The sequence below is a fragment of the Tachypleus tridentatus genome, chromosome 12, assembly GCF_004210375.1.
Source record: "Tachypleus tridentatus isolate NWPU-2018 chromosome 12, ASM421037v1, whole genome shotgun sequence".
NCBI lineage: Eukaryota > Metazoa > Arthropoda > Merostomata > Xiphosura > Limulidae > Tachypleus > Tachypleus tridentatus.
The window spans coordinates 120,949,309-120,965,068 of NC_134836.1; the positions used below are offsets into that span (position 1 = coordinate 120,949,309).

General features: G+C 36.5%; 1 protein-coding gene across 1 annotated transcript in view; it reads left to right on the forward strand.

Annotated features, from left to right (window-relative positions):
• LOC143234535 (dual oxidase-like) overlaps window positions 1–15,760 on the forward strand; it is a 77,055-nt gene that overhangs the window by 48,788 nt on the left and 12,507 nt on the right. Inside the window, exons 20-26 of the mRNA XM_076471963.1 lie at window positions 964–1,006; window positions 3,117–3,280; window positions 3,555–3,785; window positions 8,951–9,044; window positions 11,220–11,269; window positions 12,757–12,917; window positions 14,953–15,073. Of these exons, the coding sequence (XP_076328078.1) occupies window positions 964–1,006; window positions 3,117–3,280; window positions 3,555–3,785; window positions 8,951–9,044; window positions 11,220–11,269; window positions 12,757–12,917; window positions 14,953–15,073 (864 nt within the window). The remainder of the gene's footprint in view (window positions 1–963; window positions 1,007–3,116; window positions 3,281–3,554; window positions 3,786–8,950; window positions 9,045–11,219; window positions 11,270–12,756; window positions 12,918–14,952; window positions 15,074–15,760) is intronic.

A 15,760-nucleotide genomic window follows, 5' to 3' on the forward strand; every position in this document is an offset into this window, starting at 1 on the left:
GGCCTTTCAGTTAACACCATAACTCTTCCGTTTATGTTTTTTATTAAATTGTAATCAAAATATATGAAGTACTAATTACCGTTTTCTGTAGAATACAATTATCATAGTTGATCATCTGTAAACAATAGGCCCAGCATAGCTAAGTGGTTAAGGCACTCGACTCGTAATATGAGGTTCGCTGGTTCGAATCCCCGTCACGCAAAACATGCTCACCCTTTCAGCTGTGGGGGCGTAATAATGTGACCGTCAATCCAACTATTCATGGCTAGAAAAGTAGCTCAAGAGTTGGCGGTGGGTGGTGATGACTAGCTGCCTTCCCTCTTGTCTTACACTGCTAAATTAGGGACATTTTGCGTAGGTAGCCCTCGTATAGCTTTGTGCGAAATACAAAACAACCCAAACTGTATACGCTGTTTAAATATTAAACAAAAAATGACATTTCTGAACTTTAGCGATGAACGAAAATATTTTTTGAATAATAGCATCCAGTATTTAAAAATGCAGAAACTTATTGTACGAGTTAAAAAGTCAAATATTTTTTTAAATTATATTCCATGGAAAGTTTCATCTTCATGTTGTTTTTGAAGCTAAGAAGCTGACCAGTCTTTATTTAAAAATAGTTACTTCCAAGTTAAAGTAAACATCTAGTATCATTCTTCCATTGCTGAAATAAACCTATTTACAGGTAAAGTTAACTGCAGTATCTATATCTGACCCACTTTAGTTTTGACATTGGACGAGTAAACGACCTATTTTCATTCCGATTATTGCAAGTGACACGACCAACCATAAGAATGACCTTAGATGAAGATGTTACTCATTGGAATTAAACGAGTACTCTTCTGTTAACCTCAAAATAAACACACATTATTTTATCCTTAATATTACTCATCACCTTGTCGATAAAACAATTACTGATGTTATTACCCTTGGCTCTTGAGTGTAACAAATTTATTTTTCTAGGTGCGAAACAAAACTTTTGGAATGCTTCGACAAATGTTGGAAGGTACGTTATTGATGTAATACTTTATTTCTGTGTTTGAGTATAAACACTAACACTCTATTAACGTACAGCCAGTTTTGTTGTGGATAATGTGAAATATATAATGTCGTAGTCTGTTGAGAAATAAAGTTCTGAAGATTTTCATTTTAGAAGTCGGTACTAGAAAGAGTTGTAAATAGCTAATTTTCTGCCCTTCCGTGTTTTATAATGAAACCTGTATTATTCCAACATAGTTGTTACGCGTCCAACTTAAATGTAGTTGTTAGCCATTATGCCGCAGCTAAAAATATTTGTGAGTGTTTTTCAAGTAAAAAGAGATGTCAAAACTATTAAAAATCTCCGTCATCTCTTGGTTGATTTGAGATATAATTTCAGTTTTTAACTCGGAAGGTAAAACCCTTTCGATTGTTGTTTGACCACATCTGAGACCTTCCCCTCTAGTGACACAGCAGAATGTATACAGACTTACACCGCTAGAAATGGAGTTTCGTTACCCATAGTGGACAGAGCACAGATAGCCTATTGTGTAGCTTTGTGCTTAGTTCTAAACAAACAAGAAATTTCTTAGGTTTCATTAATTTTCTCTAATCCTGCATAAAATAATTCCAGTGTGAGGGTAGGCAAGTAGAGTTCTGATGAGTAAAAAAACAAAACACCCATCGAATCGGGTACATTGTGGTAATGCTTCACTGATCCCTGTTCACAACGGAATGAGCCAGGGTATGAACATTTATTTATAACTCCCACATACTTGTACCAAGGGCATGTAATAAGGGCTTTGTTGAATTAATATACTGATCAAATTTAGGGTCTGAAATAACCCATGGTATCCCATGCAGTGTCTTAACTATATAGAAAGAAACTAACATACGGTATTAGTATATGCTAGAATAAATCAATTTGATAGCACTACACAAATAAACTTTGATAAGAACGGTGCTTACGTGTTAAGTTATGTTGTCATGCCACGTCCCTGATCGTCAGTAGAGTAGAGTTCGTATGAAAGCTTTACTTGATGCTGGTTGGATGACAAACTGCTGCACGCTTGAAACGCTCCCCAAACACTGAAGTACACCCTGGATCACGAGACAGGTAAATCAGGACAGAAGGGAGACTCGTTTCTCATGCTTGAGATCAGCAGCAAAATACCAAATAACTGGTGTTCAGATCTGTAGTTTTAAAAAGGCTCAACAAGAATATCTGGTCATTTAACAGTTGGAAAACCTTTCCTTCGGTCTCTAAATATTATCTAGACCTGATTGTTAATGATTGAAAAGGGGTGTTATGGATGGATAAGTTCAAAGTTTTGGTTCAAAGCTTGAGCTGTACGTCTGGCAGAAGAAAGGTGGAAGATAATTACCTCAACACGTAACACCTACCACGAAGCATGGGGGATGTGGTAGTTTATTAATTCGTGAATGTTTTTCTGTTGAGGCAACAGGAGGCGTTTACAAAAAGAGATGGAATAATGGACCAGCGCAAGTACCTTCAGACACTGTCATGGTATACCCAGTGGTTTGTGATTGTAGAATCTTTTACCTATGATAATGATGCGCAAAGGTAATGACTCCAAACTCTCATGTAACTTATGTAGAAATAACTTACCTAAAGAAGCCACTAGTCATTCAAATGATTCAATGGTCTTTGCAGAACTGTCAACCCAATGAGCAGACCAGAGATTTGATTGATCCAAAACTTAATCAAAATTTACTTCCAAAGAAACTTTATGATAATGTATTAAACATTATCCAAAATGTCACTTTGATTAAATATGTTGCACTAATGCCTGAAACTGCCTGCAGTTATTAAAGCAAAAAAGGACCCACAAAATATTAACTGTTTGCTCAACTTCCAATTAGTTAGTTATACGAAATATGAATAAATAATATTTTGATGTTTCTCCCGTAATTTAACTTCCATTGTTCTTTGAAGGTTTCTGAAAATTAAGTTTTGACTTTGTTCTAAGATTTAAGACTGAAGTTTGGAAATATCCTAAGTTGTACAATTTGTGTACACTGTATATTTTTGTTGTAGCTCAAACTTTAACTTCGAAAACTGTTTCACTGATGTTTAAATGACCTGGGGTAAAGGTAACTTGATTTGAATGAATTAGGATGATCAGTTTCGAAGTCTCCCAAACCTATGAAGGACCTCCAATCTGGATTCGTCAGAAATGGAACAATCTGGTGAACCTTCTTGAGGAAAACCGGCAGGAAATCTTCTACCTCTTCATATTTGGTGTTGTCAACGTCGTCTTCTTCATTGAACGTTTCTTGTGTGAGTTGTACGTAAAACCATCTAAAATAAGTTAAGGAACTAACGGTGCGTTAGGCCTAGTTTAAATGTAATCAAGGCTGTGGAGCACCTGAATTCGTTTAGTATAACTAATGTCGCTCTTGCGTTATTGTTTAAAATATGTTGATTTTGTTTCGTGTGTGACCTTTACCCAATTACAGTTGAATGTAGTTTTAAGGTATGCTGCAAACGAGAGAGAGAGTTGCTCTATAATGTGCTTTGTTTATCCTTTCTAAAAACGTGTTTGTTTTTCCAGATTATACGTATTACGCCGAACACACGGACCTGCGTCACATCCTAGGACTAGGGATCAGTTTTACTCGTGCGTCTGCGGCTTCCTTGTCCTTCTGTTATTCTCTGTTGCTACTTACCATGTGTAGGAACTTGATCACCAAAATACGAGAACATTCCATCCGCCAATACATTCCAATGGATTCACACGTTCAATTCCACAAAATTGTGGCTATGACAGCTTTATTTTTCACGTGTAAGTTTAAGTTATGTAAACAACAAACAAACTCTCGAACCAGAGCTGATGTCGTAGATAACTTAATACGCCCTCAAGTTTTCTGTCCGTTTCTTACCACATTATTTGGGAAAGCTTCTTAAAAAAAACTAGCCCATGGGCTGTCTCTACTATGCCCATCACGCTATCAAAATAAGGATTTCAGTCGTACGTTTTCAGACATACCGCTAAGCAGAACTAGACTCTTAAGAAAATTACTCTATGTAAATCAAATAATAACAACAACAATTACTAGCTAGAAATCATTTTAAAAAACCACCAGATGGCCAGGTTTTGACTTTTTTTACAGAGGAACGTGGCATTTGGCTATCGATTAGTGTTCAGTCACAGGTTACTCAACTGAAACCAAATGTTTGTCGTGTACCATAATTCTTGGACATGCACATTTGTTGTTGTGATTTACAAAAAAATATTCCCTGAGAGTAGATGGCGTTATGTAGTTGGTCACGTGATAAATAGCTAACTTTTTCCTCGTTGAGGAGAATATATTTAAACTGACAAAACATGAGAGCAAAGGCAATAAGGAAGTGAAGTAATGCTGATGATGAGTGTTAGGACTGGCATTGTTATATATTAATCTTCTGATGATGAGTGTTAGGACTGGCATTATTGTATATTAATCTTCTGATGATGAGTGTTAGGACTGGCATTGTTGTATATTAATTTTCTGATGGTGAGTGTTAGGACTGGCATTGTTGTATATTAATTTTCTGATGGTGAGTGTTAGGACTGGCATTGTTGTATATTAATTTTCTGATGATGAGTGTTAGGACTGGCATTGTTGTATATTAATCTTCTGATGGTGAGTGTTAGGACTGGCATTGTTGTATATCAACTTTCTGATGGTGAGTGTCAGGACTGGCATTGTTGTATATCAACTTTCTGATGGTGAGTGTTAGGACTGGCATTATTGTATATTAATTTTCTGATGGTGAGTGTTAGGACTGGCATTATTGTATATTAATCTTCTGATGATGAGTGTTAGGACTGGCATTGTTGTATATTAATTTTCTGATGGTGAGTGTTAGGACTGGCATTATTGTATATTAATTTTCTGATGGTGAGTGTTAGGACTGGCATTATTGTATATTAATTTTCTGATGGTGAGTGTTAGGACTGGCATTATTGTATATTAATTTTCTGATGGTGAGTGTTAGGACTGGCATTATTGTTTTTTTAATTTTCTGATGGTGAGTGTTAGGACTGGCATTGTTGTATATCAACTTTCTGATGGTGAGTGTTAGGACTGGCATTGTTGTATATCAACTTTCTGATGGTGAGTGTTAGGACTGGCATTGTTGTATATCAACTTTCTGATGGTGAGTGTCAGGACTGGCATTGTTGTATATCAACTTTCTGATGGTGAGTGTCAGGACTGGCATTGTTGTATATTAATCTTCTGATGGTGAGTGTCAGGACTGGCATTGTTGTATATTAATCTTCTGATGATGGTGAGTGTCAGGACTGGCATTGTTGTATATTAATCTTCTGATGATGGTGAGTGTCAGGACTGGCATTGTTGTATATTAATCTTCTGATGATGGTGAGTGTCAGGACTGGCATTGTTGTATATTAATCTTCTGATGGTGAGTGTTAGGACTGGCATTGTTGTATATCAACTTTCTGATGGTGAGTGTCAGGACTGGCATTGTTGTATATCAACTTTCTGATGGTGAGTGTTAGGACTGGCATTATTGTATATTAATTTTCTGATGGTGAGTGTTAGGACTGGCATTATTGTATATCAACTTTCTGATGGTGAGTGTTAGGACTGGCATTATTGTATATTAATTTTCTGATGGTGAGTGTTAGGACTGGCATTATTGTATATTAATTTTCTGATGGTGAGTGTTAGGACTGGCATTGTTGTATATTAATTTTCTGATGGTGAGTATTAGGACTGGCATTGTTGTATATTAATTTTCTGATGATGAGTGTTAGGACTGGCATTGTTGTATATTAATTTTCTGATGGTGAGTGTTAGGACAGGCATTGTTGTATATTAATTTTCTGATGGTGAGTGTTAGGACTGGCATTGTTGTATATTAATCTTCTGATGGTGAGTGTCAGGACTGGCATTGTTGTATATTAATCTTCTGATGATGGTGAGTGTCAGGACTGGCATTGTTGTATATTAATCTTCTGATGATGGTGAGTGTCAGGACTGGCATTGTTGTATATTAATCTTCTGATGATGGTGAGTGTCAGGACTGGCATTGTTGTATATTAATCTTCTGATGATGGTGAGTGTCAGGACTGGCATTGTTGTATATTAATCTTCTGATGATGAGTGTTAGGACTGGCATTATTGTATATTAATTTTCTGATGGTGAGTGTTAGGACAGGCATTGTTGTATATTAATTTTCTGATGGTGAGTGTTAGGACAGGCATTATTGTATATTAATTTTCTGATGGTGAGTGTTAGGACTGGCATTATTGTATATTAATTTTCTGATGGTGAGTGTTAGGACTGGCATTGTTGTATATTAATTTTCTGATGGTGAGTGTTAGGACTGGCATTGTTGTATATCAACTTTCTGATGGTGAGTGTTAGGACTGGCATTGTTGTATATCAACTTTCTGATGGTGAGTGTTAGGACTGGCATTGTTGTATATCAACTTTCTGATGGTGAGTGTCAGGACTGGCATTGTTGTATATCAACTTTCTGATGGTGAGTGTTAGGACTGGCATTGTTGTATATCAACTTTCTGATGGTGAGTGTCAGGACTGGCATTGTTGTATATCAACATTCTGATGGTGAGTGTCAGGACTGGCATTGTTGTATATTAATCTTCTGATGGTGAGTGTCAGGACTGGCATTGTTGTATATTAATCTTCTGATGGTGAGTGTCAGGACTGGCATTGTTGTATATTAATCTTCTGATGGTGAGTGTCAGGACTGGCATTGTTGTATATTAATCTTCTGATGATGGTGAGTGTCAGGACTGGCATTGTTGTATATTAATCTTCTGATGATGAGTGTTAGGACTGGCATTATTGTATATTAATTTTCTGATGGTGAGTGTTAGGACAGGCATTGTTGTATATTAATTTTCTGATGGTGAGTGTTAGGACAGGCATTGTTGTATATTAATTTTCTGATGGTGAGTGTTAGGACTGGCATTATTGTATATTAATTTTCTGATGGTGAGTGTTAGGACTGGCATTATTGTATATTAATTTTCTGATGGTGAGTGTTAGGACTGGCATTGTTGTATATCAACTTTCTGATGGTGAGTGTTAGGACTGGCATTGTTGTATATCAACTTTCTGATGGTGAGTGTTAGGACTGGCATTGTTGTATATCAACTTTCTGATGGTGAGTGTCAGGACTGGCATTGTTGTATATCAACTTTCTGATGGTGAGTGTCAGGACTGGCATTGTTGTATATCAACTTTCTGATGGTGAGTGTCAGGACTGGCATTGTTGTATATCAACTTTCTGATGGTGAGTGTCAGGACTGGCATTGTTGTATATCAACTTTCTGATGGTGAGTGTCAGGACTGGCATTGTTGTATATCAACTTTCTGATGGTGAGTGTCAGGACTGGCATTGTTGTATATCAACTTTCTGATGGTGAGTGTCAGGACTGGCATTGTTGTATATTAATCTTCTGATGGTGAGTGTCAGGACTGGCATTGTTGTATATTAATCTTCTGATGGTGAGTGTCAGGACTGGCATTGTTGTATATTAATCTTCTGATGGTGAGTGTCAGGACTGGCATTGTTGTATATTAATCTTCTGATGATGGTGAGTGTCAGGACTGGCATTGTTGTATATTAATCTTCTGATGATGGTGAGTGTCAGGACTGGCATTGTTGTATATTAATCTTCTGATGATGGTGAGTGTCAGGACTGGCATTGTTGTATATGAATCTTCTGATGATGGTGAGTGTCAGGACTGGCATTGTTGTATATTAATCTTCTGATGATGGTGAGTGTCAGGACTGGCATTGTTGTATATCAACTTTCTGATGGTGAGTGTCAGGACTGGCATTGTTGTATATCAACTTTCTGATGGTGAGTGTCAGGACTGGCATTATTGTATATCAACTTTCTGATGGTGAGTGTCAGGACTGGCATTGTTGTATATCAACTTTCTGATGGTGAGTGTCAGGACTGGCATTGTTGTATATCAACTTTCTGATGGTGAGTGTCAGGACTGGCATTGTTGTATATCAACTTTCTGATGGTGAGTGTCAGGACTGGCATTGTTGTATATCAACTTTCTGATGGTGAGTGTCAGGACTGGCATTGTTGTATATTAATCTTCTGATGATGGTGAGTGTCAGGACTGGCATTGTTGTATATTAATCTTCCGTATTTCAGACTACTTGCTGATTTTAAGGTTGCTATCAATTGCGGCTCAGCATGGCCAGGTGGACAGGGCACTCGACTCGCAATCTGAGGGTCGAGGGTTCGAATCCTGGTCGCATCGAACATGCTCGCCCTTTCAGCCGTGGGGGCGTTATAAAGTAACGGTCACTCCCCCTATTCGTTGGTAAAAGAGCATTCGAAGAGTTGGCGGTGGGTGGTCATGACTAGCTGCCTTCCCTCTAGTCTTGCACTGCTAAATTAGGGACGACTAGCGAAGCTAGCCCTCGTGTAGCTTTGCGCGAAATTCAAAACAAACCAAAATCTTCATTTTACTGTAGAATTAGGATGAAATAAAACGTGGTTCGTATAGAAACGACAAATCGCTGCAAATAGAAAGTGAAGTAACACTGAACTGTTCATGAGTATAGGGAGAGGTGTTCTCGATATTTTTATAGTTTTTCTTATGCGAGTGACAACAGTTTTATTTACACTAAAGCTTTGTAAGATCAGGTGATATTTCATATGAAATTATGAAAACGAACTCGCTATTAACGAACGAATAATGTTCATTTCCATTTAAATTCGAACGTAGTGAAGCCATAAAAATATCTAGTTTATACGTACAGTTAAAGTAGCCATTAAAAATGAAAGCCCAAAGTAAGGGCGTAAAAATGAACAAACAGAAACAAGGGTCTATATTAAATACCGCCATGATGTAATTTCTATTTATATATAAATATTAGTGTTTTCATAAGCACAAATAATTTCAGAATGTTTGTTTTCAAACATATCCCGATTCTTACAGTGATCCATTCCATCGGACATTTAATCAATTTCTACCAGTTGTCCACCCAGCCGCTAGGACACCTCCGTTGTTTCTCAAAAGAATTACAATTTGCGTGAGTTTAAAAAAAGAAATTTGGTTTTATTTTTAGTTTATTTTAACACCTATTTTAACACCTTTCCAATGTGTCGTCATTTACTTCTGTTTAAAGTTTTTGTTTTATCTGTTTGTAAATGACTTAATTTATAACAACTTTTTAAGACCTTCTGTTCTTAAATAGGAACTTAAGCTTCGTCTTAGTTTTTTATATTTTCGTCTTGTGATAAATAAGACAGTCCTTACAAAAGGCTTGTCCAGTTACGCATTAATATATCGGGTCAAGGTAGTACAGTGGCAGCCAGTTCCTTGACCATTATATAGCCACGGTCACAATATTTGAAGAGTATAATACGTACGGTAGTACTTACAGTAGGAATGGGCCAGATGTGCAAAAACACATAATCTCGCATACTGTAAAGAAAACTTCATAAGCGGTTTATACACATGGCTGAGTAGAAAACTCACCCAACTGGAAAGTATCTACTTTCTGAACTGCTGGCTTGTTCGAGTAAACATGGTTTCACAAAACATACCCTTGTATACTCTCGTCTCTAAGATGTGCCGGTCAAAGGTCAGCTGCAAACTCCTTGTTAACCTGAAGATGACCTAGGAAGGTCGAAACATTGTTCTCTGCTTTATCAATAGTGTTAATACCCATACCAGCCGTCTTGAGATACATTTTTATTTCAACTGGGTTTCTCGTCATCAAGAAATTTGTCATTGTATCTGAATAACGTTCTTTTAAAAGCACAACTCTCTCCTGACTTGATCTTATAAATATAACTGCACATTATTCAATTACGCCATTTTGGCTAAAAGCCTATTTCTTATTAATTGACAGAGTTAAGTAAAACAACCATTTTGCAACACTTAACGAGATAACAGTGTGCTAGTAGTCATATTCATTGATTACGAACACGCTCTGTGAGTTGCCAAGAAAATCTGCTTTCATGACGCATGCAAGTGCACTATTACTTAGGAGCATGTGCTATGTGATCTGCCTGAGGCTGAATTAGGTGGATAAAAAAAAAAATGTGGACACTATTCTATACGTGTAGGTTCTAATTTGATAATCTCCCAGCAAAGAGATCATTACTGTAGGAATAGAGGACGTTGGAAACAGTAATGCTAAACATCCTCAACAACCCTTAGCCATTAATGTAGCTAAAGGAAAGGCTGTCACCCTGTTTACATGGAAGAAAAACTATAGTTAAGACTTCAAAAATCTAGAAATGTTGAGTTAACTCTTTAAAAAAAAAAAAAAAACTATGAAAAGAGTAGGCATAGACCCTACTCCAACTTGAGAATTAGTACAAAAAAACAAGCTAGAACACCATTTTAAAACATTTTAAGTAAACAATTAAAGGAATAGGAGCACATCAAAATAAGTAAACAAAGTGAAGTGGGCGTGGCCGCAGTTTCGCCCATTCCTGCTCAGTGTTTTACTTTGATCCAGTAAGACTTGAACAGAGTTTTATCAGTAGCTAACTCTTTCTAATGACTAGCATTTAAATTTCAAAAATAGGCTTTTTTATACTTTCTCACTTCTGATGACTCAGTTAGCTCTGTCTTCCATAGTCAAAGTATGGCTGGAGCTGCTTGTATCACTTCAGACATCAACAATTGCGATGTCATGCATTTTATCTGAGTACGTTATTTGGTTAGATACATATAACTTCACTTGGCTGCTCAGACAAAGCTCCCAACAGGGAAACTTAGTTAATATACATGTAATTTAGTTTGAACAATTACCAAGTTACAAACAGCACGCGAAGTAGTTATGGGCGGATCGATGGCTACACCCTCTTTAAGGTTGCACTGTGTTAAAAAAAACACCGTGTTATAATGTTAACCTGTTCATTCCTACCAGGTTTCCTTACTTTCTAAGTTTAATAATAATAAAAACCTTTTTACATTTAAAAGTGACAATCTCGTTTGAAATCCGTTTCTACGTTGTGTTTTTTATCACCTGTTGAGTTTTTTAATTCATTAATAAATATTTCACGTATTGTAATTCTTCGTAGGTGTCGCCATATAAAAGCGAGTTGGTATGCTAAAAAAATTCTTATCAGAAACTTTCATGGTTTCTTAAGACGCACAGATTGATAGATTTTGTTTTACGAGTGAGTGATTTGAGACGTCATTTTCAACCTTATGGCTACACTAAGTTTTTTGGTGTGTTTTTTTTCAGCTCCGACTTCCAACCTACGATAACATACTGGTTATTTCAAACAATAACAGGTGAGTGAAGTAACTGTGTTCACTGTTATTAATAACTGGACATAATTTCTGGTTTTACACAAACTTGTCTGAAAATATTTTAGTAATTTCTCGTGCATAATTTAATGTTCATTTATTATCACGTAATTAGTGCAATTAACAAATTGTCTAGTGAAATTAAACAACAATGATTTGTCCGCGTCGCTGGCAATCGTAACCTACTAAATTCTGACTTTTACAACCATCACGCCTCCCCACAGTTCAAAAACCTCTACAGGGTTTATAGGCTGGAGCGACTTGAAAGCCATCAAATACCTCCCTAGATTTACGGCCAATGTGATGAGCGACACGATGCAGTATGTAATCGTCTATTCACAACTCTGCATCTCGTGCACAAAGACCTCGCTGCAGCCAGTGACCATGCGCATTACTTGGTGGAAACCAAGATGGAATATGTGTATACGACAGCAAGAAGTTGTTGCAGTATTGCATGTCCAACGTTCATTGTATTTCAACCCCATTATGACGATTAACTTGTCTCTATGTAAACAAGCAACGAGTTGTATACAACACTGATCCTACTAGTTTATTCTAAAGCCATTCAACAGAAAATTGTAACGGGCTAAACGTGAGAGATAAGCCTAATCTGTAATCGGGTTAAACTGACTTCGGGGAAATTCTGCCTCTTGTCTTCATTTACTTCTAGATAAAGGAAAATCGAAAAACAAGACCATTATACAACGGTGGAATCCCCCGGAAACAGTGGCGGCGTCAAGGGGGGCTTGAGCCCCCCCCTCCCAAATGAGCCAAGCCGCCCCCAATATTGTTACCTAACGCATTCGTAAAACATGGAAAACACAATCGTCGTCGTGTTTAACAATTAACATCAAAGAGACAGATCTGTAGAACTCAACGTCTTCATTAAGATGAAAGATAGTGAGCCTGATAGTGACCTTACTTTTCCTCAGAGTGTATTAACTTCACATGGGATAATTCGTTTCTGCTATTTAAACTATGTCTTTGTTATATTTCTTTTGATTTGTAGCTTTACTCTTAATGGTATATTAAATGTTCAATCTAAGCTAATCTTGATTTTCTTTATGTATTACCTTGGGTGGAATATAGGTGAGCTTCCTCTTTTACATATACACATATTTGCATAAACAGATTATTTCTAATTTGTAATAATGAATTATTAATCAGAGTATGAGTTTCCAATGAAAACTGCATTGAAAACGCAGTAAATTACAATAATGTAAATACCAAGGTACATTTCAGAAAGCTGTGCTATTTTGAACTATCTATACTTCATATTGATGGCATTTTGGGAAGCCCCTCCACAGTTTAACTCGCCCCACCCCAAACGAAAATATCCTGGCGCCGCCACTGCCTCGAAACCGGTATAATTCGATGAGAAATAATTTGGCTAGTATTTATTATTAGTTAAAATATTTTCTACTAGAGGGCGTGGTAGTGTATCTAATACAAATCATGTTTTTATTCTATAGGTGTCACTGCCATCTTGCTTGTTATCACAGTGTGTATAATATTCATATTCGCCCATCCTCTCATCAGACTAAAGGCTTACAAATACTTCTGGCTTACCCACAATCTGTACATTGTTCTGTACATTCTTACATTGATGCATGGTCTGGCCAGGCTGACTGGGGTAAGGGGCCGTTTTATACTTCATTATTAAAACCTTGATTGAATCGCAGTAATTCAACCATTCATAAACTTTTATATATTTAAGCAAAATTATTGTGTTTTTTTCCTTTATTTTAAAACCTCGTTTTCATTTAAGGTTAATGCAATAATTGTATTCTTGCTAAAGCTTGACGTATCTGACTGACTTTTGTTTTTTCAGAATTTTCAGGGGTTGAGAAATTTTGGTAATGAACTTCGAGGGTTTTCTTTTTTTTAATTTCAACCAGTGCTTCGTCATTGTACGGATCTAATATCGTAAGATCTGGTGTGAAAAATGGTTCTTCAAAGGGTTCTAACGAAGCCCCAATGGCGAAAATCAAGTTAAAATATTTTATTTATTTAACCCGTGTAGAGATGTCTAACTTTGTTGCTAAAGTAACTGACTTGGTCAAATAACGTCATTGTTGTCAACTGGAGTGGTCTTTTAATAACTATTCCTTAGTTGAATGTTGTTTTTTCCCTATAAAGATGGAAAGTTGAATCGCCATACAAGTGAAGGGCATAATACTATACTATAGTTTGTGTAGTTTCGATTAACTTGCATACATAGTGTTTAAAAGTTAGGGTTATAGATTGCTGTTGCAGTGTTAGCCACGCGAAAATGCTAACAACAACAACAACACATTGTTATTCAATCGTGTGAGAGAATTGGACAAATGTTTTATTGGTTGTATTATTTCATCTTATAGTTTGTTCTTAACTTAGAAATATACTCGTAATTTATCAATCAATAAAACTGTACTTTAACAGTTCGGGGATTGGCATGGCCTGGTGGTTACGACACTCAACTCGCAATCTGCGGGTCGCGGATTCGAATCACTTCAAACTTGCTCGCCCCCCTTTCATCCGTGGGGGCGTTATTATGTAATGACCAATCCCTGTATTTGTTGGTAAAGACTTGCCAAAGAGTTAGTGATGGATGTTGTTAAGATTTCCAAAATTCCCATGGCTAGGTCAAGTTTTCGTCTTATGAAGATACGAACGTTTTGTCAGTTTATTGAACCAGTGATTCTTAATGGTTGATAGTTTCAACACTTTGGGTCTCTTGGAGGGATGTGCTAATCTATTTTAATGTTATAATCAAAACTCGGATTTTATTATCAGTACGGGCATCTGCTCTATATTTAATATCTCGATAAATTTGACCATAACATTCAACATGTATCGTTTGGTCATCATTTAACCGCTCCATTATCACGTGCTCGCGCTCTTTAGTTGGCCGTGATTTGGCCACAAGTTTATTGCGCGCTTGTATTAAACTGTCTGGAATATTAAAGTTTAAAATGAACAAAGCTGACAGTCTTCTAGAACTAAATATATAAAACTGGTTATTTTATCACTTCTATGATATAATAGGTTAATTCAATGCTGTATTTTCATATAGAACTTGTATGATATTTTATAGCTCTGTTTCAGACGAATTCGTAACATGTGATTAACTACTTGCTCGTAAAACAGAGCTGTGTTTAAACAGACAGAGCTGTATTCAGTTACTTGTCTTTCCTTAATGTTTAGCCTATTTATCATTTACCCGCCCTATTCCATTAGGTAATATAAACGTTTCTATTGGTGATTCGGGTCTTTCCGTTAAAGATCTCAGAATAATATTTAAAGAAATTAAGTTTCAGTACTTTATGTATTGTTTGTTTGTTTTATTGAATTTCGCGCAAAGCAACACGAGGGCTATCTGTGCTAGCCGTCCCTAATTTAGCAGCGTAAGACTAGAGGTAAGACAGCTAGTCATCACCACCCACCACCAACTCTTAGGCTACTCTTTTTCCCAACGAATAGTGTGATTGACTGTAAATTGTAACGCCCCCATGGCTGAAAGGGCGAGCATGTTTGGTGCGTTGGGGATTCGAACTCGCGACCCTCGGATTACGAGTCGAACGTCTTAACCACCTCGCCAGCTTTATGTATTAATACTTGATAGTTAGTTTTAATTAGGATATTTTTTTCCAAATTACTTAAACTTTACCAATGTTCTCAACTCGTAGCCTCCACGATTTTGGTATTTTTTCATTGTTCCGGCTATTGTCTTTGTTCTGGATAAAGTTACCAGTTTGCAGACGAAGTTCGTGGAACTGGACATTCTGGAAACTGAACTCCTTCCATCCGGTAATTTCGCCATCTATTGTTAGAAATAAGAAAAATAATATATAATATTAGGACTAAGTACTTTTCTAAGTTTTTAAAGTGTAACTTTTCATTTTTATCTTGGACAAATTAAATTGTTAAATTAATGAAAATCGGTCGCCCTTAAGCATAGATAACATCAAGAAAATCGTTTTGTAGGCGAGTTGTTTGTTTTGAGAATGTCCGAATAAATTCTGCTCTCGAAATATTGGATACTTGCAAGCGTATACAAGGTTTAAGTGGTAAGAAATGAAAACCGTGTGAGAACTACTGCTTTGTGAATTTTACAAATAACAATGATAAATGTCACTTGACCAATATGCTGACAAAAGTAATACTAAAAAATATTACTAATTGTTTGTTTTTATGTTTGCGAAGATAGTCTTGCGTCTTTAAGTTAGAAGACAGGTCGTCACGGCCATATGCCGTGAAACTGAACTGTTCTCCTTAGCGTAATATGTATGTGTGTGTGTGTGTGTGTGTGTGTGTGTGTGTAATAAAATTGTAGTGTTCGCAAATCGTTTGCTTGTATTTAAATTCATTTTCGTACTGAAATTAAATATTTTTGTATACCATTTACTGCCGGTAGGGGACAGTGTGTCCAATAGAGTAATTTTATGTTCGTTAGCGGCCCACCATTTGTAATAAGATCCAATCAAAAACTGGGTT